Below are 26,729 nucleotides of genomic sequence, written 5' to 3' on the forward strand. Positions count from 1 at the left end.
CTTGGAGTCGATGAACTGAGTGAACCTCTTAGTCGTCTCAGTATCTCATCAGAATGTAGGGGGTTTTTGGATTTCGTCCACAGAAAGTTGGCAAGACCCAAACAAGCTGCATAAAACGCTTAATGTTCCCTCTAAGGCCAGCTAAAACAAGAGACCAGTCGACCCTCTTTCCTGAAGAGATAATCAGCTAGAGGAAGTTCAGACTTTATCACCCTGCTAGCTTGTATTTTTTAAGTGTAGGAAGAAGAGCTGACCTGTGTTGAAGTCCAGCGGCTCGGCTCCGTTCCTCTTGTCGGGGACGGCCTCGGCGGCGCTCTGCAGGGCCTGCTTTAGCGTGGACACCCAGTCCTCCATCTCCGCCTCGCTGTCTGCAGCCAGGAAGTGGCTGTAGCGGTCCTGCATCTTCAGCTCGAAGCCGTTCCGCCGCATCTTAGGGCTCTGATGAAGCACAGCATGTTAGAGGGTTCAGGGTTCAGTTAGGGGTAAAACAGAAGAGCTGCTGATTGGAGCCTTCAGCAGAAACTGGTTCATTATCCAACCTGACAGATTATTCAGCGAAAACTCTTTATCTCTGTCGTTAGAAAGTATTTGTCCCCTTTCCGATGGGGGGAAAATACTTTATGAAAGAAAGATCTCCTGTAACAGTCTGTGCAGCAACAAATCTGAAGAGGCCTCTGACTGAACACATTCTGTTGTTGTTTGACATTCTGATGAAGAGGATGCTTAGTTTTGACAGTGATGTTTCTTTTTATTTTATGAAGAATTCTTCATGGAAAATGATTGACGGTAGTCGCTGCCGCCAATAAACAGCTATTACCGTATTTTCCGGACTAAAGTGGCACTTTTTTTTTTTTCAGAATTTTGCTGGTCCTCAGCGGATTATTCAGATGAACTTCAGCGAATAAAAAGGAAGAACGAACAATGCATAATATGATACGATATAAGTGACGGAACGCAGAAAGCATAGCTCTCTCAGGAGAAACCCTCCATATTTTTTTTCTTCTTCTACTCCCAAAGCATCCTGGGATATATAGTCCACTCCATTAAAGGTCCACAAATAGTCCGTTTTGAGGCAGATACTAACTATGAAAAACTAACCAACTCTATGAAATAACAATTACATCTCAGACTTATATTAATTACAACATCCCAAATAATAAGTCATAAACAAATCCTGGTTAAACCCAAAACTAATTCTTAACATCCTGTGATAGTCCAGTTAGACATATCTATGTTTTTTTTCCTCTGTGTGACGCTTTTTTTTTAGTCTGGAGGAGCGACGTATAGTTTAGAGAATACAGTAGCGTCAGTGGGAAACATTTCACTGTTACAAAAGTTGTGACAGTAAAATACTTTTATAAAGTGCTGCAAAGACTAACTGGAAGAAATGCTGTTGTAAATGTTAAACATCTGTCTAAATGAAGCTGACTAAACCCAGTGAGTAAAATCGTGATCATCGAACTAAAAGCTTCCCGGCAGCCAGCCCAGACCTGAAGGAAGTACCCACAAGTTGACTTAGTCAACACCATCACCCCCCTCCACCACCAGCAGCTCCTCCCTTTTAATCAGCTAGACCAATCCTTTTTTATCCAGTCAGAGGAATGCAGGAAATCTGCCCCAATAAAAGCAGCTAAAGCCCCTGGAGCGTGGCGGGAGCTCACATTAACACCAGGACCCACATCAAGGCTGCTGCTGCTGGCTTGCTCAAAGTGTACCTGAACAACATCAATGCAGGAGTCCAGGTAGATGGAGCCTTTGGTTTCCTTGCAGTTCTTCTCTTCCTTGTAGGAGTTGAGGATGTAGGAGCCGTCAGGGAGCTGGGACAGGTAGAAGTATCTCCGTTTGAACACCTGAAAGTCACAGCAGAGACTCATCATCTCTATCAATAACTCATAACTCATGCAGCAGAAATGATGGATTATTTCTGCTGCATGTTTTCACATGTAGAAACATTACAACCACAAACAAACTTTGATGTGTTTTAATAAGGTTATATATGATTGTGAGGTCAAATATGTTAATATGTTTTTACATATTAACAAATATAAATCTGAAAAGTGTGATGTGCATTTGTATCCAACCCCCTTTACTCTGACACCTCGTAAAAAATTCTAATGCAGCCGACTGCTTTATTTTGCAGTTTTTGTCCGATCATCAATCTTTAAAAAACTTGAACCTGCCAATTCTGATTTTGGCCAAATCCAATGTTTTAGTCTGAAAAGTCACTAAATGAAGCAAAAATGTCACTGAGGTAGCAATACTGGAGAGTGACTATTGTTAACCGCAGACCTGCTGGGCGGTCTGTCAGTCAGTCCTGTACAGCGGACAGTGCCTGAATTTCACACCTTTGCACAAGTAGATAAGATTCCATGGATAAGATCAGTTTCACATGTGAGTTTCAGTAGATCTTCCAAAATAAAGAATTCATGGCAGATTTATTGTCCGGCTGATTCATCAAAGCACCTCTAGTTAATAGAGTTTGTTAGATTTTATTCAAAGTAGCAGTATGTATGGTAGGTTTTATTAAAATATTTTTTTTTACGTATTTGTTGAAACTGTTTCTGTCATGACAGTATGGTATGACAAATAATCTGTGAAAAAAATGCGCTCCTCTGCCTTCTTCCAGAACTCCCAGTGCCAACTACAAACAACCAATCAAAGCTAAGATGAGGGTCTTGCGCTATCAATCACGATCTCATGTGCCAGCTAGCAGAGCCCGTTGTGAATGCTAAGGCTAGTTAGCACAGTCACAAATGGCAGTGGATAAACAATTTACCTGCAACGGTGAGTTGTTTCTCCACCATTAGCACATTTAGCAGCGAGTACATGAGGATGACTGACAGAGCTAAGCCCCTCCTTCTGGCTCAGACACCAATAGCAGCTCAGGAAGGAGGTGGAGGAAATCTATCTTTTCATAGACTATCTGTCTAATTACAAACAGTAACGACATGGTGACAATTTTAACAAATATGTAAAAAAAAAACAAGATATTCTTCATAAAAGTTACATACTATAGCTTGAAGGATATTGAGAATATAAGGTATTCAAATTATAGGTTATAATGTGACAAGATGTGAACAAGTTAAAGAGGCATGAATCATTTTCCAAAAAACCGTATTCTAAATGGCTGCTGTTTGAACTTCGAGTTGCCAGAGGCGAAGGACTGAGTATGGTTGATGTGCCGTGTCCAACCCCTCCACCACTCTGTGTTAATAACAGACAGGAGTGCAGGCGCTGACTCACCCTCATGGAGACAGACAGGCTGCTGTTGATGTTGGCTTTCTGCAGCCAGCCCTGCTTCAGGATGCCTCCCCTCTGGGAGCACAGCGACGCCGTGTCCTGGCCAACAGAAAGCACACGGAGCCTTTCAGGACACATTCAACTTAAACATTATGAAACATTCATTTTAACCCGACTCTACATCTTTCTACAGGATGTCAGAACAATATGAGAGCGTCTTTAATGTCTCATACTCCAATTCTCCAAAGAAAAAAAAACAAAAAAACTTTGCTTTCAGGTGATCAGACTACTGGTGACTATTGGTGAATAGACACATGCATGTTCACACTAGTCCATCGTTCTGATTGGCTAAAAGAGAGTCAAGCCAATCCTCCGTCCTCCTGACTGCAGAGTTATGGTTTAGAAAGCAGACGTTCTCCTGACCTTCCTCCGTCTCTCCTCTGCCTCCATGTGGGCGGTCGATGAGATCTATTTATAGGACATGTTAGGATTCTGGTTTCCCTGCTCCGTAGCGAGATGTAAGAGGGCTGACATGCCCACCTGACAGACCGTAAGCCAGCCATGTTTCATCATATCCGCTTTAGTAAACAAGCAGAGAGAATGTCTTTGTATCTATTCCAGGACGGTCCTGCTTGTTCAATAAGACAAATCTGAGCATCTCATAAAGGAATCTAATCTCAGAGATTTACAGGGCACCACTAAAAGCCCTCAACAAACACACACATACACACACAGTGCTGTCTGTGCCTGTGATCGGCCACTCACCTCATCTTTGGCGTCTTCATCGATCTCAAACACGTGAGTGGGAAGCTTGTCTGTCTTCAGCCCTTTGCTTTAAAAAACACAAACAGGGTCAATAAGCAGCTCTGCTTCGTCTGCATGAGGTCAGCTACATTCATCTGTTTTCAACAAAACTAAAATGAGGCATTTTAAAGACACCATTCATTTTATTTTATTGTATTTTTTACATAAACATTAAAAAACATTTTCGTAATGATGAATGTATTTCTACTACTGGAATATGTCTATAAGAAGAACATTGAAGCAGAAAAGATCTGTAAATTCTGCTCTCTGTATATTTGGGTCGATTACATCACAATAGAAACTTGAGAAGTGATTTTTGCCAGATCTTGACTAATATTCTGAAGCATTCCAGTTTGCTTTAATGTGTTTTATTCCTGCCAAATTTCAATCTGTATGGAAGGCCATACTGGCCGAGAAAGAAAAAAATAAAAACCCAACAGGAAGTCATAATAACAAGTTATAAAGTCATAATTATGAGGACCAATTCGGTACATTATATTGATATACAGTATTTTGAAAAGATAGACTGATGTGATGATGTTTTGCTTCAGGGCTATTTCACAATAAATCGCCAAAAATTAAATTAAAATCAAAAATACTTTACTTATCCCAAAGGGAAACTGAATTTCATCCAAATGCCTTCAATATATTATATTTCATAGTAACATCTGATGGATGACACTGTGAGTTGTCGGCAAGTGCTAGTAATCAACCTCTTTTTCTTTTGCCACTCCTCTTTAGATCTCTGTCTGGCCGGACGGTGAGAAAGAGAGATGCTGGTGTCGGGGTTATGATCACTGGCCTTTATGACCGATGAAAGAGATGGTCTGAACTTTGTCCGTCTCTCTCTACAGAATAGTTCTGCTCTCAATCCATGAAGCCTTCTTTTGAAAATGTTGGTGCTAAAGCTGAGTATGTATTTTTTTTTACAATCTGTTAGCCATCTCAAAGGCAGAGTGTTTGGTTTAGTACACTCAACAATTAAGTGTACTAAACTCATCAGAGTTTCAGCTATTTAATAGCTGAAACACAGAATAAACCCCAATATAAATTATAAAAACACACATTGTAAACCCTCTTAGAACTACAGCACAAGCTAACATCTATAGCCTTTCTTATTTCCGCTCTTAGGCAGGTACAGCCAACAGCGTGCCAAGTAGCATTGTGGCTAGGTAACTTAGCTTCCTGGCTGCATTTTTTTTTTCAAATATTTCAGATATGTTCTACAAAAAAAACACATGAATTGGCGAAACCATGAACACTGAACCGTGAATAAGCGGGGCTTCACTGTATTATTACTAACAAAGTCTTCAAGCAACATTTTAGCTGTAGCTAATATCATCCAGACCAGCTGAGGGATCACTGTGAGGCGTTTTCCCGAGGTTGGAACAGCAGTGATAAACTCAGAGACCTCTTCATCACTGAACCTTTCTGAGCTGGTAGATTTCCTCTGAGCAGAAGAAGACTTAAAGCTGCATGGACGTACTGGGGATTTCTGATAGGTCACCAGTGAGCACAGTGAAATCCCTTGTACGTCTTAAATAGCTGGCAGTCAAAGGACTTCCAGCTAAGTTAAGAGGTCGTTTAGCACAAATTCTAAATCTGAACACAGTTTCTCCAACATTATGTCACTTATTCCCGTCAGTTTGGGATCTTATCTTTCCTTACCTTGGCAGCATGCGGAAATCACCCGAGTACGCCTCGTACTTGTAGTTGATGACATGCCAGTCGGTGTTGTACATCTTGATGCACTGAGGATCAGAAAGCTGGATTAGCACCAGATACAGTAAAATATAGAAGTGGGTCAAAACTGTCATTTCCTCAGTGTAAAAACAGCCATATATCCCTATTTTGTGAAAGAAACTGTAAACTGTCACTCCACTGCTGTCAACTTAGCTACTTTGCCACAATACTTTCCAAACAAAAAAATTGGCATCGGCCCAAATTCGGAATTGACAGGTCAGGCTTTTTAAAGATCCGCAATCGGTGCACCCGTGAAGGTGACATCTATTTAAGGCTTTCTATCTGCCATTTATTTTTCTTTCAACACTGAAAGTTTCTGCTGCCTGAAAGGATCTTTGTTTGCTAAATGCTAAATGACGCTGGCTCCATTTTAACGAGCCATTTGATGGCTGTTTCTACAACGTGTCACAGTCTTGAGAGCTGAGAGCAGCATGTTCTCATCATAACACACAGTCACGTTTTTATTGATGATTAGACGTTTAGGTTTTCACAAAGAAATCTGAGCGTTTCTTTGTGAACGCTCTAAAAGATGAGAATGAATGCTGACATAGCCATTTTATTGATCAATGATAAAACAAAGTGTCGAGTGTAGAAAGTAGCTTCTTTTTTCTGTTTTCCTTCCAAGTCTCTTTTTAGATCTTGATAAAAGGCTCGTTGCCGCTGCTGCTTTGTCAGCATACCTCTTTAGCAAACAGACTCCTGGCCTCTTGCTCAGCGTTCTGAGGAACAGAAGGAACGACGGTCCTCCTCTGCCGGGAGATCTGAGACTCCTGCACCCAGGAAAACACAGCAACACATAAACACATTGACACATGGGAGCATGTAAGCATTACTCACTGAGGAGTCTGTGAGACTGGGGACATCATTTGCTTCAGAAGTTTTTGTAATACTTTTTTTTTTCTTCACATTTTGTAAAGAATTTTCTAAGGACTTCACAGAACGGCTACCACCAAGCTGACCAGCTTCCAGGATGTCGGCACTGCCGTCTATTCGCCAAGGCTTTTCCAACACAGTTTTCTTCATTTTAATGTTCAATCATATATTGATATTTACCAATAAGGATTTTTTTTCAGTCAATTTATTAAAGATGAGTGAAAACAAGAGGTGAGCAAACTTCTGCTAACCTGCTAGGAATGAAAGTCATTTTTCAGTTAGTGCTTTGGTGTTTTGGTAACTTTGAAAATGTTTGGCACACTAAGCTCCAGCTAACTTCATATTTACAGATAAATTCTGAAACGTTAGTTTATTTGACTGTTTTGTTAACTTTCAGTTGAATAATGTTCAACGTCTGCGTTGAAGTTTTGGTTCCAAGTTCTTAGACGTTTATATTCATGCTCTTATTTTGAAGTTGGTAAAGTCACTGACAGTGACAGTTCCATTTCCTCCCCTCGTTTTATCCCAATAACTTTATCCAAGAAACTTAGGAACAAAATAAAACACAAACAGCAGAGAACAAGATATGAATATAAATACAATATCTAAGGGTATTATATAACATGTAAATTATAATGTCAAAATTAAACTGGTGCTTGAGAGTTGTAGACTTTCAAGCAGCAGATATAATTTGAATTGAAGTTAGCACTTTAGCATTAGCTTTCGCTAAATACTGTGTTGGTGTAGCGCATTAGCGTTGGCACAATTAATGTTCAAGATTAGTGCTTCAGGGTTAGCCATACCAACATTTTGGTTAGTTTTGCCCAACACAAACAAAAAGAAATCTTAAAAAACATAGATAATATTCCTTCTGCTTAATAACAACCTCTGCTCCGTGTCGCTCGATCACATGAAATGTATGTAGAACTCACAGAGACATCGTCAGCAGGGCAGAGCAGCAGGTCTCTGTGGGGGTCGCTGTGGATCTGGGCCTTTCTCTGGAACACCACTGCTTCGTAGTCCAGCGGCTCGATGATCTTCGGCTGCTCCTTAATGGGGGAGGATTGGAGATGAAACAGGCGACGCGTCACTTTCAAACAAAACAATTCCCTTTGTTCAGTGTAAATCCGATATTTGCAGCTTTAATGTGGCTTTTTGCCACCAACGCAACAGCTGAACCACAGGAAATCAGGTGATACTGCAAAGCTTAGAGCTACCAGTGCTCTGTAGGAAACAAGCCAAGGAAAGACAGAGGGCGATAAAGGGAGAGGAATCTGATAAGAAGACAGAAAAGGGTGAGGATGATTGAGGCATAAGAAAAATAACAGCATCACATGCGACATGCTACAACAGAATATCTGCGCTTCCTGTTTTGAGTTTCATAGAGAAGTGGATGATATGAAATGATCCCTCTGTCTTAAAAAGGCCTGCAGGTTTTCAGACCAACAAGAAGCAACCTAAATCGACATTTGTGCTTGAAATTGAATTTAAACAAAGTGCCGCTGTAGGCCAGGCTACTCAGCAAAGCCGAGCCAGTAAGCTTCCGCTCAGCAACACCACGTAGTTTCTGCTTGAGCTTAAAGAATCAGACTGGGTGGATCTGATTCTGATCGGCTGCCGTTTCCTGAAGCACTCCGAGCTTCTGGACCCACAGAAGCTCGGAGCATGCTCTGGAGGAAGAATACTGCGCCTGTTTTCCACTTTGTGCTCCATCATATTTCTACGTAAGCAGTTCACAGCTGAGAGGTAGAGCTTTCATTTCAGAGTCAGCCACCCCTGCCCCCATTCACTGAGAAAATGTCTGCATGTGCATCTGTACTGGGTAATTAGCTGATCAAGGTTTTCTGTCAGTTTGGGGTGTGGTGTACGTCTCAATTAAGAATGATGGCAGCAGCTCTGGTACATTATTGCTGCGGAAATGGTTTAGTATCCTTTGACAGATTGGGTGCTAAACTTTAATTAAGGTACTCAATGGCTCCAGCCAAGACACACCACAAAGAGCACTAGCTGTTGATAATCCCTTATGTGAAAACTCAGTGTCATAAGTCAAAAGTAAAGTTTCTGTTTGGAAAACTTTGTACAGATTGATGGGAAAATATCTGAATCAACTTAAAACAGTCTGAAATACAGCAATGGTGTAGTGAAACCTAAGACAAGAACGAGACGGAACAGGATATTCATTTTGCTTTCAAGGAAACTTCAAAGATTTAATTTATACTGTAAAAACCAGTGCATTACCAGCCTGGAGGGTCATCAGGCTTTACTTGTGCCCCCACCAGGCTAAAAGCATTGCTTATTTTTAAAGTGTTTTTTAAATGTTTGCTTTTTTTAAGACTTTTTTTAAGACTTGATTTCTGGGAGAAATCTTGAAGAGCCATTTGTTTATTTTAAATAGGGTTTTTAAAAAAACCATTAAGTGGATTAAGCTAGGTTTACAGTTGACACATTGAACTGCAAGAGGGGGTGTGAACCAATCATGCCAATCCTCCACTTGCAATTTGGCCTCACATGCTATGATACCTGCCCATGCACCTTTGAATTTTTTTTAACTTTTAACCTTTTTAACACAAAAACACAGAGGGTTGCTGGTCAAATCTCTCTCATGGTAAAGCATAGGGGGACAGTGGCTGATTTTCAAACCTTTGCAGAGATAGAAAAGATCAGTGGATGAGTATCAGCCAATCTCCAATCTAAAAAAATTACGGAAATCTGGGCTTATTTACTTATTACTCACTTATCGACATCTTGGGTACGCTTCTTTAGTTTTAATAACATGTCATTGTAAATAATTTGTCAACAAAATATAAATGTCTAATCTAAATGCACTAAAAGGCACAATACTCAGTCCCACAACGTTTTACCTTTTACATGCAGCAACTTGGAACTATTAACAGGAGTGGCATCGATTTAAGTTGATGACATGGGTTTTGTAGTATTGTCCGAGTTAAAGATTTTATATTTACCATTACATTTATCAGCCAATAATGCAACAGTCAGGACACACTTATAATAGGTTAATGCTCAATGCTAAAAGATATAATAAAAAACAACAGTTGAAAAGTCAGAATTGTGTTTCAAAGGTTTGTGCTTGGTTTTCTTGAAGTGATGTTCTGAGTAGTTATTGGTGATAGTTCCTGTTCTACTAGTAGAGAGATGACATAACACTGAAACCTTTTGGCTCACTTTTTAAAAAGAAATTCTAAAGAAAGATGCCAGGTCACCATAGACTTGCTGGAAAACTAATATAACTTTGTAACCTTGAAGCCAACAAGCTATTCAGACATATTGTGATCAGGGATACTCTCTAGAAAACTATTTAAATTCACCCTGGCCTTTTTTTTTTTTACCAGATTTATCTTCAGTTCCATATATTTTCAAGATTTACTTGTTGGTACATGCTTCAATTTATTATACTTTAGTCTTGTTATTAAGTGAACTGGATCTTTCATAATTTAAATGTAAAATGTAAAATGTATTTATTTCCTCTCTGTATTAACTTAAAAACACCTTAATCTCTTCCTGCAGTGGAAGTAAACAGTTGTAGATCTAAAGACTTTGGCCACACAGAATTTGTTCAGATATTTCTAAAAGCCCCTTCCTACATTGGAATCTGTGCACAGGCCATATTGGATGGAATGCGTGGCCATTTGTTGCTTTCTAACCTGTAATTTGGGTAAAAAGCTACGACGGTTCCATGTTCATGTTTTCTCCAGATTTTTCCACTAAAACCCAAAGCGCTCCGATGCCCACATGAACATTTAACCTAGCATAGCTGCTTCTTTTCTCAACTGCAAGCAAATCAAATAGAAATCACCTACAAGTCTGCTAAAGCCATTACACATGACTGTGACTCTCCTGCGCCCGACAGCAGCTCTACTTCCTGTCATGTGCAACAACCGCAGCGCTACAAGTTTGAGCCACTATGGTGCACAAAACACCAAGAGGCATGAGGGGGGAAGGAAGCAGCAAAGAGAGAAGGAAAGGCAGACAAGGGCAACTTCTGCTTTCACAGAGGTGTAGAGAGGCTGAGGAGTCGTTGTCAGGCGGTGAAGTCACAGTTGTTACTGAAACAAACCAAAACAGAAAGGGAACGTGCCTAAAGAAACTGGGTGTGACCAAACGGTGAAAGCCATCGAAATCATTGCAAACCCTCAGCGTGTCTCACACGTCCTTCTCTTAAACCATCAAGTCTAGAAGCTGAACACTCAAACCCGATCACAAAGCCAAGCCCGCTTCTGGCGATGATGATGCTAGCAAGGCTGTTTCCAGATGTCTGTGTCCCATTAAGTTCTCCATCTGCAAGGCACTAACGACTCCAACATGACCGAAGCTATTTCTTCACGTTGAGCGTAAAGCGGCTGTGCTGTCCTGCAGCTGACCCCTCTAAGTGCTCCAGTCTGTCTGAATGAGCTGAGCAACACGTGCAGCTCATTTCAAGAGCAAAATTAGGTCTTTGACCTTTGCAATAGTTACAGTCTATTTTAGAACAAATTACTAACAGATAACCAGAAATCTTTTCCCTTCTCCATTGTCAAGTCTCATTCTTGACAGTTAATGTCTGGTTCTGTTATGGCCAGGTTGGGTGCGTCTCCATTAGCAGTGGGTTCCTCACGATGTTGGCAGGAATGTTGGCAGGAAACGTGGAGAAGAATGCGCAGGAGCTGTGGTCAAGGCTATGCATTTTACGCATGTACCCGTGGGGCGGCTATTTTCTCTAAAAGACCTCAAGGTTTGGGCAAGGAATTGAACCATTAATTTGCAGCTTGCCATCCGGCCAACCTGTATCCAAGGTGATACAGCCAACACTACTACACCCCTACTTTTCTTCACGAGTTCAATGCGTCAACTATAAACCAGTAGATGTTCTCATCTACTGATTTGAAGTGAATCAACCAGGCTACTTGATTACCTCAAGCTTTGGCATAATGCATGGCTGTAATAAACTGGTAGATATTCGCCATGTCAGAACTTATTCGGTAATTGTGTTTCCATCTCCCCTTATAGCGCATTATCTTTGTTTAGAAAACTTAAAAACCACCTCAGAAATCATTTTTCATTAACCTTTTCAAACGTGATACTTTAAAAAAAAAAGCGAATGAAAGAAAAAAAGTTTATGGAAACACAGCCGCTGTTGCTGTAAGAGAGTGTCATGATTGTCATATGACTGAATTGACATGCTAAAAACTCAATATCCAGGCAGCCGATTTCATACTCCACAGTAACATGTCTTAGATTGAGCACTGCTGATCCTCCTGTCTACGATAGGTTTTGAAAGCCAGATGGGATGTTGGAGTAGGGGATACGATCCTTTCCCTCTATGATCACTTTAAGAAGTGGCTGAATTTCCTTCTTCTCTCTCTGCTCTTTGGTCCAGCTCTGCATCCAGGGAGCCTCCTTTTCAACTCCTCTGGGATTTAGGAATTATTGCCCAAACACACAAAACCTTTAGCAAAAAAAGGAGATGATTAACAAAAGTGTACAAAAAGAACAAACCATCATTAAAACAATAGAGCTACTCCCACAACTGTAGAGTAGCAAAGGAGGAAGTTTTAAAGTGAAAGTAAGTGCAGTGAGTAAAACACATTGAATGTAAATTAAACTATGTTGGATCATTCTGTAACACGGACTGGATGACACTGTGGCAGAGCTCTGTGTAGATGTTAACAGTGAATTATTTTGGACTGTTTCCCAAAAAACCTTTCAGTTTAATGAAATAACATGACCACAAATACACAACAGAGGAGGGTGGGGGTTATCAGGTTTGACTGAACCATCAAGACGCCTGTTTGTTGCTGTCTGGTATTTACTGGTAACAAAGAGCCCAGCTTAAGTCGGACTTAGTAAGTGTCTGCTGAAAAGAACACCTGAAAGATTTATTGGTGATGCTGATCTTCCACAGGATTAGATGGAGTCTTCTTTTCCTTGACGGTGTCCAAAATGATTCAGAGTCGTGGATCTCTGTCAAGACAAACACGACCCAGAGCTCAACGTGGAGTGCTGCCTGAGCGATGGATCCTTAACTAACTGTGTGGAAAAAGTCTGCTGCTCTGCTGCTAGCCTTATGCTCACAATGTTACTTATCAACCAATCAGAGGCCGTTCTTTTTCAGACAAACGGTTTCTTCCCACCTGGTCTTTTGTTTTCCTTTTCTATAAAGGGGAATGTAGTTTCTGAGTTGAAAACATAAAGGATAAGACATGTGGAACAAACATGATCAATGTCTCCACTGTAGCAGTTACTTAGTACAATGCAGCAGTAAATCACTTCAGTAGATACTTTTGTGTTGACAGGTTAAAGTGTTTCAGTCACAAGACCTCCTGCTGTAATAAATCCATACCCAATAAGCTGGACCCTGCTTCCTGTTTGGTCAATTTATCTTCTAAGCAGGTAATGAATCGACCGGTGCAGCTCAATAAATGAGAATATCATCCAAAAGTTACATTTACTTAATAACATGCTAAGCAATTAATGTAACAGACAATCAGTTGTCCAGCAGACAGACACTGACACCCTCCAAAAGAAGATGAAGCCTCAAAGTTGAGTGGGAAAACAAAGTGTGGTAGAAAAAGATACACAAGCATTGATGCAGGAATTCATTCTCCTGAGGAGACAAACCAAGAAGAGGTGAGTGATGTTTAAACTGATTAATATAAACCAATAGAAGGAAAACCCAACCTGAAGTTTCTAACGGCGTTCTGTGTAGGCTGGAATGACGGTCAGTCCTGCTCCTCAAGAACACTTGTTAACCAACTGATTTATAACTCCATTAAATAAATCACACAACATCAAAACAATCATGTTTCATAAGGTAATGGAGTCACTCTCACTGTCCCAATCTCCATTAAACATATTAATATGCAAGAAGGACATCTTAGTTGAATGCATGTAAGAAGTTTACTTTCCAAATGCATTCATGCTCTGTCCTCAATAAAGCATTTAGCCAGCTGAACTCACTTTGCCCTACAGGCTCACACCTGACTGAGAAGGCAGTGACCAATGTGCTAAAGTTCAGAGAGACTGATGTGAACATCACCATGGTACCTGCTTGAGTTTGTATAGTTGAATTAGTGAAATCAAAGATACTTGATTAGACCAAAATGAAGTCTGAAACAAGATTATTTTTTACCCTTTACACATGTACTCAGTTTTACAACCTCACCTATTTATTTACTGTGCTTTGCAACATTATTAACACACATTTTTCACATCTTGTTACATTAGACCCACAAACTACAACGGCTGTGAAAAGAAAGGAGAATGAAGCCGGCTGTGGTGGCCACACTTCCACTAGTCTGCTAATAGCAAAGCGAACTTTTCAATTAGCGCTTTTGCTAACTTTGAAAATGTTTAGCGCACTTAAGATCAGCAAAATCAAATTTCCCTATTAAATTCTACAGCACTAATTCATTGGGCTGTTTTCTAAACTTTCAGTCAAATAAAGTTGTGAAGAATTAATTGGTCTTCAAAATGTGCCACAACTTGATAACTCAAGAAATTGATACAAGGAAGGAAGAGAAAGTCAATAAAAAAATGAAATGTCCAAAGGAAGGATCCTTCAAAAAGAATATCTGTTTCAAGCACAAGAACAGAAGGCCAGAACAACATTCTCCACGATTTATTTCCGTCAAACTTCCAGAAACAGGTTTGAGTCTGCCCAAGAAAAACATAAACCTGATGGGAGATTATCTTTAAGAATCAGCGCACTCAGTCATAACTAAAGCTTCCTCGACAGGAATGACTGAAAAAACAATGACAGTCACACAGTGAAAGGATGGCCACAGCATGCCTGAGGGAATCCCCATGTGAGAGAGGAACCCAGACCATCCACCCTCCACAAAACACCGTTTGTTCTCCTCCTTAAATTCTTTGGCCAGTCCCTGCTCCTCCTCCGATAGCAGAAAGTACACACACCAACCCACGTGGTGCGGAGCGCAAAAAAACATCCTTCCCTTCACCAGCTCTGTTTAAGGAAACTCAACCTAATCACAAGATTATTCCACTGGGGAGTTCTTCCTGCATCACACTGCAGGAGATGATCATCATAAGACTACAGGCTTGCAAACACAGAGCGCAGAATGCTGGTACCCCTAAAGGTTCTGTTGAATGTAGTCATGTAAAAGATCCAACCTTTAATTTAACTACATTTATTGAATAAAATTGCTAAGGATCTTTTTTCTTTACCTTTGAAATCAATAACTCTAGACCTCTGGGTCACCATAGCCATTACATGCTATCTATCTATGCATGTAATTGGAAGTGATTACAAGAAAAAGCCTGTTGTACTATGTTAGATTTGGCTTTTCAACTAAAAACTCTTCTCAAAAACAAAGGAACAATGGGTTAGGTTTGGTTTGTGGGCCCTGTGAACCTTATGACTGTGCATGACATCATAAATTATTGCAGATACCAGAGATTGTAAGTAATAATCTGGTGGATTCTATCAGTAAACAAAAAACGGGTCACCACTGAATCTGGCAACAGAATGATGATGATCTAGAGCATACGGTAAAGTAAAAAAAAAAAAAAAAACACTCTTTCATACTCTATATCATATAGAAAAACTTCTGTTTCTTATGGGCTGTCACATAAGAAACAGACATACAAATGCCCTGGACGTTTCCAAGTTGCAAGTTGGGAAGAACGACAGGAAGGTTCTCTGAGGTCAGGCGTTCAGGAGGGAGAAACCGCCTTTTCTCACTAAACCATCTCACACACTTGGCTGTTATGCGTTTAAAACATAGTCTCTGGTTGGCACTTCCTCAATTTCTATCTGATTACAGCTTTTCCGATTTCAGATGCATTGATTTGAAAATGTGGGCCAATATCGTTATTCGACATTGATATTTCTGCTAACCAGTATTTACCTATCGCTACTATTTCAACACCACAGAGGGGGAAAAAACGACCACACAGCTGACATTGCTTCTCTACTTCACTTAATCACCAGACAATCCTTTGCTGCATCAAGATCACAGTCACATGGACAAACAAACAAATACCACATGGCTCATCTTACCTTCTTCCAAACGAAAGGCCATCACCAACAAGATGCACAGCAAATTCAAAAGTGTTAGATTTCCAGTGTAAGTGTTGTATGTTAAAATACAGTGTTAATTCACCACTTGTTTAGTTTAAGTCAACAACATGAGTGTTAGTTTCCCTAAAGAGTTTGTGTTGACCATGTTGTCAGATATGTGCAGGTATGTGTTACTCTAATGATCCTAGGTCTAGAAGCACTTTCTTATTGGCTTTGTTTGCTATTTGAATGTAGCTGTGCTCTATATTGTTAATCATTTTTATTATTTGTCTTCTTAGCATTTTGCCAAAGATGGGAGCCAGTGTTGAAGCCTTCCTCATTGGTGTGGAACCAGAACCAGGACAGCCCTTCCTCCTGCATGTTGGTGAAAACAAGAGCAGCACCAAAGATACTTCACCATCAGTGATCACAAGACCATCCATGGCCGCTTTCAATGAACTTTCAAAGCACACTTCACCTTCAGTGCAAAGTACCATGAATGTATGACCATTGTTGTATATTGCTGTCAGTGCTGTTTGATGTTGTTTTGAAATAAACGTAGATTACATACTGCAACTGGTGCTGATGTTTTTGTAGATTCAAGTGGCATCTAATGTCTTTTAAAATTAAGTTGGGGATTATTGATGGCTAGTAGTTTCTGGGGAAAAAAAGGTTTTAATTGCTCTAGTGGCTTTTATTTGGTAGTAAATTGACAAAAAAAAAAGTGCGTAATGAGAGAAGGGGAAGACCGGGAAGCAAACCCACGACAGCCGCATTGAAAACTAGAGCCTCCATATGTGGGTTGTGCTTAACCCCTGCACCACCACAGCACACCCTGCCAGTAGTATTTTAAAACTCAGATTTCTATGTCGATATATACTTTACAATGTTCTGTGTCAGATTAACACGTTCATAGTGTTAACTTTTGACAAAATACACTAGTGTTGGATAAGTCAACGCTGATGTGTGTTTAATTTCAACTACTGTGAGTGTTGATTCAACCACATCACAAATAACACTTTCAAAAGTGTAATTTCTACACTATCCAGAGTGGACCAATATAGACACTTTCAAAGTGTTGAATTCAACTCTGTAGGAGTTGATGGAACACTTCCAAATTTGCTGTGTGGATATAAACATTGTGTTCCCAGTTTTACTTACGAGACCGGACCAATGCCAATACATTGACAAAAAAAATACTAAAATCAGCCAATATTGATGTAAACTCCGATACATGTGAATCTGTGGTACTGATTTTTCCATCTTCAAAAGTGGACAAGATAGCAAGATGGAAAAATCTTGCTATTTTTCCATCTTAGGTTCCTGACCAGGTATATGAATCTTTTTTCTCGATTCAGTTTCCGAGGGGAATCTTAAAATGTCAAGGTGTGAATTTGTCATTTTATTGGTTGTTTGGACTTATAACTCTACATTACAGATAATTTGCTTCATGTTATTCTTGTAGATAATTAATGCCAACAGTTTAAGAACCACATAGCTCCGAAAGTCAAAGCTGTCCGGATGACAGTTTGTGCCACATAATGACTAAATTGGAGTGGAAGTGTTAACAGACGGCTTCAGTTTATACAAAAAACAACACTTGGTGCATAAGTCCTGCCACACAAATGTCACAACAACGACAGCATTTAACTGTCATGAAACAGTTAAATGCTGCCTCAGCAGAATCAAGGCACCACCGGTGCAGCTCATCCACATGGCAACCACAATGCAGCAGCTCTACAGATACCAGCCTAGTTTGTCTGGGACTCAGGAGCCATGCTGCAGCTGTTTAACTGGCTCTGCTCCACATCCGCCTGCACACAAAAGGAGCCCCACTAGAGTGGCCTGGGGAGGGGAGAGGGACACGTGTGATTCGGGACAAAGTCACAGCACTCTACGGCTGCAGCAAATTCAAGATCGACCGCAGAGCATGCAGGTGAATCAGGGGTTTTAGTCATAACCCCTCAATACACACGGGATGCTGTCTGGAGACAGAATCAATGAAAGGAGACAAAGTAAAGACAGAGAGCAAAAGGACGGGAAAAAAGCGTAGAGGAAGAAAATTTGGGCAAGTTAATTTTCCAGTCTATGAAGGGCGGAAGGAATGAGAAGTTGCTGTCTCTGCCCGTGTCTAGCTAGAGGGCGCGGAGTGCTCACCACCAGGTCCACGGTGCTCCTCACTGCCTCCGAGACGCTCTGCCTGACTTCCGCGGCCGTCCCCGGCTTGCTCAGCCTCTTTGTGAATTTCCGAACCTCAGACATAGCGGCGCTCCGGTTCAAGTCCGCTTCTCTTGCTTCTTTCACATCCGATAAGGCGCGGATGTGGGCATGCCGCGCCGGGGCGAACGGAGCGGCAGTTCAGTGTGCTGACAGCCCGCCAGATGTGGGGGAGGTTGAGTCGGGGAGGAACCAGCCAGCCAGCGGTCCACGTCCTGAGGCGGGGCTGCTGCTGCTACTGCTACTGCTGATGATGATGGGGATGGTGATGATGGTGGCGGTAGTGATGAGAGCAGAGAGGGTTTAACATTTCGAGATGTTTCACTACATACTTCCGGTTGCCAGTGTCGAGGGGTCTTGCCGAAGATTGTCAATGCGAGAGGAAAGCAAAGAGGGCGTTAACTAAATATTTAACTTTTTACACTATGTGTAAAATGTTGCCAAGCAGGAGTTTTACTCGTATGAATTCTTTTTAAAACATTTAAAACCCAATTTTTCCCGCAATCGCATTCAAGGTAATCATATGAAAAATTATTACACATTGCCATCTTGTGGACGATACTGAAAATTGCAACAAATGAACAGTATTTACAGATGTTCAGTGTTTGCTACATTATTTAATAACCTCTCTTTTAAGTTTCTTTAAATAATAACCTATATTTAAATAGGTTTCCCTCACTTAGATCAAAATACATATTTTACAAGAGAGATTTTGCCATAAATGGCGTCATACATAAAACAGCTGAAACACTGAAACAAAGACATACAATAAAATGTAGACAGACACTCAAATAATACAATTGCACTTCTGCAACTAGAATATGATGGGACCTATCACCGTCTAACATACATCCAGAGCAGTTTTTTAAGTTTCAGCTGTGCTTGAAAACTTCCATGAGGTTGGGAAAAAAGCTAATAGTCAACAACTGGAAGAAAACATGACTCCACAAATTTCTGGTTCACCCTGAAATAAAAGCAGGATTTGTTTAAAAAAATAAAATTCTCGAGTAAAAATCTCAGTTTATTCACAGTATGCTAAATAATTTAAAGCATTTGCCATCAATTAGTAACCCCAGGCATTTGAACTAGTAATGCTCTAGAAGTTCAACTTGTTGAGCATTACTCAAGTTGACTAGCATTACTAGTGACGACAGACTGGTTTGACCTTGCTGATGTTGGGTTGCTAAAAACATAAGCTTTGTTTTGTCAATTCAAGACAAGCTGAAGTTGACGAAGTTTCTATTAAATGCATTCTGCATATACAGTAGCAAACACATAGGCCATAGGTGCAAAGCAATATATGACTGTGTCATCTGCATAAAAATGAACGGCTGCATTTGAAATATCGTTTCCAAAATAATTTAATCAAAACATAAATAAAGGGCCTAGTACAGAACCTTGTGGGCCCCCTTGTGGATAAACTGAACCATCTGCATAGCCTGGGTTCCAGCTAAAGTAGTTTGCAAACCATCCAACTGTTCTTAGACGATGAAGTGATCCACTGTATCAAAGTTATTAGAGAAATCTAAAAGAAAAAGTCAACACAATGCAATATAATTAAATCCAATACGCATACAACACAGCTTATACCACATATGGTCTTTATATTATTATTGTTAATGCTCCAATGGTAGTATTTTGTTTATTAGGTGTGCACCGACTGCGGTTTTCTAGCCAATTTTTTAAAAGCCTTATCTGCCGATTTAAAGTTTGGATGATACAATTGTCATTGACTGAAGAGTCAGAAAATACAGCGACTTGGTTATTAAGTTGGCAAAAATGGGGTGATTATTAGCCACACACATGCAGAGATGACCTACTGGGGGCGGGGGGTCTGTCAGTCAGACCTCCATCACAGCAGAGCAGAAGTGGACAGCAGCTGGTTTTCAGACATATGCGGAGGTAGACAAGATCTGTGAATAAGATCCGTTTCTCAGGCGAGTATTGGTCGATTACCCATCTCCCAATGTTAAGGAAATTTTGAGCTAGCCCTAAGGATTTTTTGTTTTTTTCTATGAAATTCTGATTGGGACAGTGATGGAACAGAATTACAGGCCAGATGTTCTATTTCTCACTGACAAGGGATTAAAGTACTTTGAAGTACCTAAGCCAGAACTTATTTCTTGATCTTTTTGCCGGTGTTCCTCGGTCCTCATGAAGTAGTTTGTTCTTTAATGTTCTCCAACAAACCTATGAAGCCTTCAGCATGATCAAATCACACACACATCACAATATTCTATATACAACAATTTAATTATACATCAATATGAACCACACACACAACACGTTATACTCTTCCAAGGAAAACAGTATGTAATTACAGAAGAGGACTTTGAACTTTAGTTGGTATAAAGTAGGATTGAAGTAGTTATGGACTATAGATACTCATCTTATTTGAGTATTTAAACTAAGATGTGTTATTGGAAGAACTCCGCAATAAAAATTTTATGAACCAAATGTCCACACCATTTTTTATCACTAGTTCCGCATTATCTTTCTGCAGAACTGTTTAATTCAAAAAGAAGGGAATCCAAACAGTAAATTCTATATCAGACGGGAGCTATTTTTCATTGTACTTGGTCAGTTCTTTCAGAGCCCAGTTTTTCATGTCTATCTCCTGCCGTAATCTGCAGTACTCGTCGGCCAGCGCCTCAAACGCTTTCCCCAAGATCTCAAACGATGACAGCTTCATCTCCAAAGCCTGCTTCTCTGCTTTACAAGCCGTCAGCTCGCTCTCCAGGTTCTCCCTGCAACAGTGAGACAGCACAAAGCGTTACGCTTGGAAATAAGACTCGATAAAAATGCGGGTTCTATCAAAAACTAGTGGAAAAACAAGTGTTTGATAAGTAGAGATGAGACAAAAATCCTCTCGCCTTATTTTTCGGTGAGCAGAAATTGTGTCAAGAGAGTAAGTGTCCAGCTGAATTTCCACCATCTCAGTTCTTCAAAGGAAAAACAAACATGTTTAGGAATATGAGACACGGCTAAGTGTCCCACCCAAACAAGTCTTGAACATGTGAATGAAAAACTCAAACTGAAGCAGCCTCACTTTATCTTCTGCAAGACCAGTTCACATTTGCCTTCAAAGTAATCCAATTTCTTCCTGTCCAGGTCTGTCTGGATCTTCAGTCTGTGATCCAAGATGAGCGTCTGGAGCAGCTGGACGCATTTAATCAACTCCTGGTTTGTGAAGGACACACAAAATAGAATTGTAAAAAAAAAAAAAAATTGTAATAATAATAATGGGGAAATATTTACAGTGGGACAATGGAACAATGGAATAAACTGGCCAAAGAATGTAGATTTTCCAGCTTATTTTCAACCTTAATCATAGCAAAATGTTCACAAAAATCCTGTGGTTTCTAATTATAAAAAAGAGCCAAAACTATGATAACCCAGTATGTCTTACATGTTCATTAGACCATCAACCCCCATGGATTCACTACGAATCATTTCAACAGCTTCTTGAGATCTTTACCATAGAGATTCAGGTTTATAAACGGAGTCATTCTGTGGCATCAAAGATTGGAATTCAGCTCAACCTAATGGCATGATGAAGGTCTTTGCAAATATGTTAGTGAGATCAGAGAAATATCTCATATTGTTATAACATTTTCACCCAGGTCTTCTTCACTACAGGCAGGGTGACGAAAGCTTCATGAAACACTGAACTGTTCATTGCTAAGGAAGCTCTATAGACAATTCTAGATCTATCTTTCCAGAAGAAAAATGTGGTCAATTATTCCTTTTATTTCCATGTAGAATTTAAGTAAAAATCTGAAATGTGGAGCCATTTTATTATATTCACATTATCATAATTGTCTTTACCAAAGTCCTCTTTGTTAATCCAAAATATGAATAAAAATCTGAAAAAATTGACGTTGTGTCTTCCTTAGGAGAGCATGTATGCACAGAATTACTGGCATTATTATAGCATTTATTTTTGATCTGTTAAAATAAAAAACGCACTTCTGACACTTCAAAATTATATAAAGAAATGAATAAAGTTGCGACCAAAGTAGCAACTCTTCTTTTCTGTTACGGTCACAGGACTTTTCTTCACAATTTAATCTGCTGATGATGGCAGCGCTCACAGCCTGCAGGCACTGGTCAGAGAGGCGTCTGTACTGCTTTCCTTCACTGGAAATCTCCCATGAAGAAAGTTTGACAAGTTCTCAGTTGGGTTAAGCAGTGCTATTTTTTTGTCAAACCACACAGTGGAGCATTGTCCTGCTTAAAAAACAATATGGCTTTCCAAAATATGCAGACTTTTTCCCTGTGCCACTGTTGCTCCTTCAAGAGTCTTAGAAACATGACTGACATTATTTTTTGGACCTGAAGAACGATCAAGATCAAGGATTAGGAATCGGCACACGGCTTCAGTTCTTACAGCTAGAAACTATAGATCAGGCCTGGAATCTTGGTGTAGTAATGAACTCTGACCTGAACATTCAGGGACACATAAAGACATTTGCAAAGCCGGCCTTCTACCACCTCTAGAACATTCCTAGGATTACAGGACTTTTATCTCAGCAAGATCTAGAGAAACTCATCTATGCATTTATGTTTAGTCACATTAATTACTGCAGAAACCTCTCCAGATGTGTTTGAAATCAAAACCTAAAACACCATTTGTTTTGTTTAATTTGATCACTAATAACCGGAACATCATTAATTCTAGTCTGGATTGCAAGTTTTCAACCACTTTTCTTTATTCTGCCACTGCAATGTAATGTTTTTCCTGTTTGTTTATTGTGTTGCATTTTTATCATGTGAATCACTTTGATCTGCCTTGTTGCTGAAATGCGACATACAAACTTGACCAGTTCCCATATCTGAATGGGTTCCAGGCAGACGTTTGATTCTTCTCAAATACTTTGTTGTTAATTTTTTTTCTCAGGATGTTCTTTGCATCCACCTTGGCTACTTGCACCAAAAACATTTCCGGGTTCTAAAATGATGCTAAGATATGCCACGCCCTTTTCAGAGCAAGCAAATCTTCTTTTGGCCCATTTTGCTCCTCTCTCTTTACACAAACACACACCACTTAATATAATTAAAACCAATAAGCATACAGCTTGGAGTTGGACCTGCTCAATAACTGTGGATTGGAAACTATTAATAAAGAATGCTTTAAAAAAACATTAAAAGCATAGAGTGAACTACATTTTCTTACAGAGAGGTAGAGCTGGGTTTGTCTTTGCAACAGGACAGTGTTTTCTCGACACGTCTCCTTCAGCAGCTCTGTTCTTTTCTTGTCTTTGTCCAGCAGGGTGGACAGATGAGACAGCTTGTTGGTCTTCAGACCCTCACTCTCATTCTCTAGAAGACGGTACAGATGACATGGGAGTGAGTGCAGGACAACAAAGCCTGCTAAAGATACTAAAAGTGAATGTAGCATTAGCTGCGTCTCTACAACAAATATAATGATAACTTGGTCAATGTTCTGGTAATGTCGAAAAACACAATTTTGTAATTAAGGTATTTCCGTTAAGTAAGAAAAGCAATTAAAATCACACGTGGATAAGTTTGTTCATGCAATAAACATGCTGCATCATTGTCCTCCAACTACTTCCTGTCACCTGGTTTGTGCCAGTGGCAACATCCGGTTGTTGATGATGCGACTCTCGTGTGTAAAAAGTGTAAAATCAAAATCAAAATTGTCGTGTTTCCATTGAGCAAGTTTATTTTTCGAAATGTCAAACTGTGCTGTTATATGGTCAATGGATGGACAACTACCCCATTCAGGTTGATAATAAGAGACGAGGCTCAGACACTTCTCTTTCAGACGTCTCTCCAGCTGTCTGGGAAGAGCCTGTTTCATTCGTTGGACATTCTGTGGAGGATAGAGTAGAGTCAGGGAAACAATCTAAAGTTAGACTGTTGGAAAATCTGCTTTTTCCAGGAATGTACCTTTTCTGAAGGCAGGAGCTGGAGCACTTGTTGGGGCGTTAGGCCCAAAACGGATGGCTGGTCCTGACTTGTGATGCTGCTGGGATCCAGCTGCTTGGCACACCGAGTCACACGCAGACACCTCTCCATTGTTTCATAGAACTGTAGCAAAGACTCCTTAGCAACATATTCAAGTATAACCCAATAACTCCATTCATTTATTTCAGGATTTGTTTGTACTACGTGGAAACAATGATGGTAAAGTTTTAAAATCCAAATTTACTCCAGACAAGTTAGTGGGATCTACCATGTTCTGGTCAGGGGGAACGGTGGAGTTGTGCTTCCGGACGTAGAACTCCTGGATCATCTCCTGCAGCCCTCTGTGGAGGCTCTCAAAGCGGAGCCACTGGCGCTTCTGGCTCTGCAACTTCTGCTCAGCCTACACACAGACACAACACACACAATGTTTCTGCACTTCTTCCTGTGTGATAGTAGAGGTCAGTGTGTCACAACCTACTCAGCTTATAAAAATCAAGGTAGAATTATTAGCTATTTTACATTCACTCATCAGGGATATGGCTGTATTTTTTTATTTTCCAAGGTAGAATAATCATGCATAATAGAACTTACTAATAAGAATTAGGTGCACATGTTTGACTTATTTTGTAGTTTTTCCCTCAAAAACATTGGTAAATGCTCCATATTAGCTGGTTGGAAATCCATCCATCCATCCATCCATCCATCCATCCATCCATCCGACCACCAGGCATCCAGGCATGCATGCATACATACATAATTTACTTTAAACTTTATTTTACTAAGACTTTAGAGCTCAACAAGACTCTGCAATTCTGTTTTTGTTAATGAGCAATGCTGAAATTGACGGCACAGAACCATCACTCACATACATACATACACACACAGTTGAAAGTCTGGAAAACCAGAAAGGTAAAATCATAACAGACTGTTCAATTAAAAACACACTTTGCAAAATTTTGGTGACCGCTCAGACGGTCTTTTAGAGAGATGGGACCATAAATTCTGAAGCCACACATTATTATGAAAACATGCAACATTATTTAATATAAGCAAAAGTTGCATTAATAATATAAATTGTGATAAATAAGTAAACTGTGTTAAAGCTGCAGTATGTAACTTTTATGAACAATATGTTTTTTACATATTTGTTAAAACTGTCACTGTGTCATGAGAGTATAATATAAGACAGATAATCTCCCTATGGTACAAATAGCTCTTATTTGTCTATTTGGATTTCTCCTTTGTGCCTAAAGTTTTATATTCTGACATCTGAAAGTTTAAAAAAAAATATTGCTTCAATATTTTCTCACACTGTTGTGTGAAGCATGTTCCCCCATACTTGACAATTGATACGTCATATGGTGGTGTAATCAAATGCTGTGAATTCAAGGTTTACAAAGTAATTACAACATCATCTGGGATTTCCCAAATTGCTTAAAGGCAAAGTAATTATATTATATATAGTTATTTATTTATTTTAAACAAAGAATCAAATCAATCTGGCATCAAGCAAACGGAAACAATTTGTTGTCTAATTTGATCTCAAAGTGAGGGAAAAGGGTGTTGTGCTTTTTTATACGGCGGATTTAAAGATCCGGTTACATCAGGAACGTGACCTTACCCTGTCCAGGTCTGCTTTAAGTGGGACAGTGAGTCCACTTCTGTCCACATGTTGAGTCAGAGTGGCCAAGAGTTTACAGAACTGAGGATTCTGGGTCAAATCTTCCTCTGTCACGTCACACAGCGGGAAGGAGGCGAGAACTGCGTAGAAAGATTGAAGGGGAAAGCCTCAATTACTCGACGTCATAACATTTTAGTGGGAAAAAAATGCGAAGTGGCAAATTTCCCCGTGTTATTTAACTTTTAATGTTTGTAGCACGTAGGTAAATTGCAATACTTAAAAACAAAATGTTGACTCGTTAAGCATACTTTTCAAATGAGTCCTACTCAAGCCAGCCTAAAGCCTTTCTTACCCTGTTGATGCAAATTGTCTCCCGACCCCAGCACTAATATGTTCGTTGTCTCGATCCCAACGAACATTTTTTTTCTGTTCAATGTTTCTCCTTTTGCAGCTTAATAATGTCAAAAGATTTGGTTCGACCTTCTTACTTTGTTTCTCCCACGAAAAATAAAAGAAAAATAGCGACGCCACAACTCAACGACTGCTTCCTGAATCAAGTTGCGCGCGCCTACAGCAGGTCATTCTATTGGTTAACTAGCCCACATGGTCACAGCGCGTAAACACGGGTTCCACGACGTCATTCCATATCCGGAGCGAGTGTTCATATCACAGAAATCTTTAGTTAAGACTTTTGATTGTAGTTATCGTAGAAATTACTACTTATTAATGTATATGGTAGCCATAAACATAGACAGGAATACATGTTATAGCTATAATATGATGTGCTACGGAAGAGCACATCAAAAGTCACCCTCTGACTTTTTTCTCAAAATGCTGATTTTTATTTTTTTAGAGTAACAAGGTAATTTTGACTTTGATCGGAATTAAATTAAAGTCAGAATCATGAGATGAAAGTCCTATCTTCTACTACAACCACCGTGTAATCCTGCTTTTACTATTTTGTCAGTCGGTATGTCTGTGTTGTTTACACTGTATATTGATTTGAATTGACGTGATGTTGGATATCTGTTTATTTTCATGTTCTGCAGAATAGAAACCTGTGGTCAAACAGTAATTATGAAAAAAAATGATGAAACAAGCCTGATTTTTTATTTTTTTTAGATTTACCTGTTTTAAAAATTTAATAAATAAGTACAATATCAGAATCTAAAATAGAAAACGACGAATGAAAATTTAGAGTAAAAAAAATAGTCACAATAGCTTTTGTTCCTATGGTGGCTCTAATCCATCTATGGAAGTGGATTAGAGCCACAAAAACAAAAC

The 26,729-nt window shown here is 39.7% G+C and overlaps 2 protein-coding genes across 4 annotated transcripts in view; both read right to left on the minus strand.

The window, feature by feature from the left end:
* The window catches only part of dock11 (dedicator of cytokinesis 11), an 82,571-nt gene extending 64,392 nt beyond the window's left edge, over positions 1-18,179 (minus strand). The window contains exons 1-8 of one of the 3 annotated variants that reach the window (XM_008435027.2): positions 17,834-18,178; positions 7,593-7,709; positions 6,468-6,557; positions 5,713-5,795; positions 4,006-4,072; positions 3,244-3,339; positions 1,716-1,850; positions 255-438 (exon numbers count right to left, since the gene is read on the minus strand). In XM_008435027.2, coding sequence (XP_008433249.1) covers positions 255-438; positions 1,716-1,850; positions 3,244-3,339; positions 4,006-4,072; positions 5,713-5,795; positions 6,468-6,557; positions 7,593-7,709; positions 17,834-17,938 — 877 coding nt within the window. In that variant the 5' untranslated portion in view covers positions 17,939-18,178. Of the gene's footprint in view, positions 1-254; positions 439-1,715; positions 1,851-3,243; positions 3,340-4,005; positions 4,073-5,712; positions 5,796-6,467; positions 6,558-7,592; positions 7,710-17,833 lie in introns of all 3 variants that reach the window. The other 2 variants (XM_008435026.2, XM_008435028.2) reach the window with 2 other exon arrangements.
* A 1,948-nt stretch (positions 18,180-20,127) lies between these two features.
* Positions 20,128-26,470, minus strand: haus4 (HAUS augmin-like complex, subunit 4). The gene is made up of 9 exons (XM_008435023.2): positions 25,798-26,470; positions 25,446-25,585; positions 24,093-24,224; positions 23,807-23,947; positions 23,633-23,729; positions 23,070-23,215; positions 20,943-21,073; positions 20,767-20,835; positions 20,128-20,640 (listed from the first exon to the last, which is right to left on the minus strand). Exons 1-9 carry the CDS (start codon positions 25,862-25,864, stop codon positions 20,454-20,456), a joined length of 1,110 nt encoding a protein of 369 aa, XP_008433245.1. The 5' UTR covers positions 25,865-26,470; the 3' UTR covers positions 20,128-20,453.
* Positions 26,471-26,729: the final 259 nt, after the last annotated feature.

This window comes from Poecilia reticulata, linkage group LG18, assembly GCF_000633615.1.
Source record: "Poecilia reticulata strain Guanapo linkage group LG18, Guppy_female_1.0+MT, whole genome shotgun sequence".
Classification (NCBI taxonomy): domain Eukaryota; kingdom Metazoa; phylum Chordata; class Actinopteri; order Cyprinodontiformes; family Poeciliidae; genus Poecilia; species Poecilia reticulata.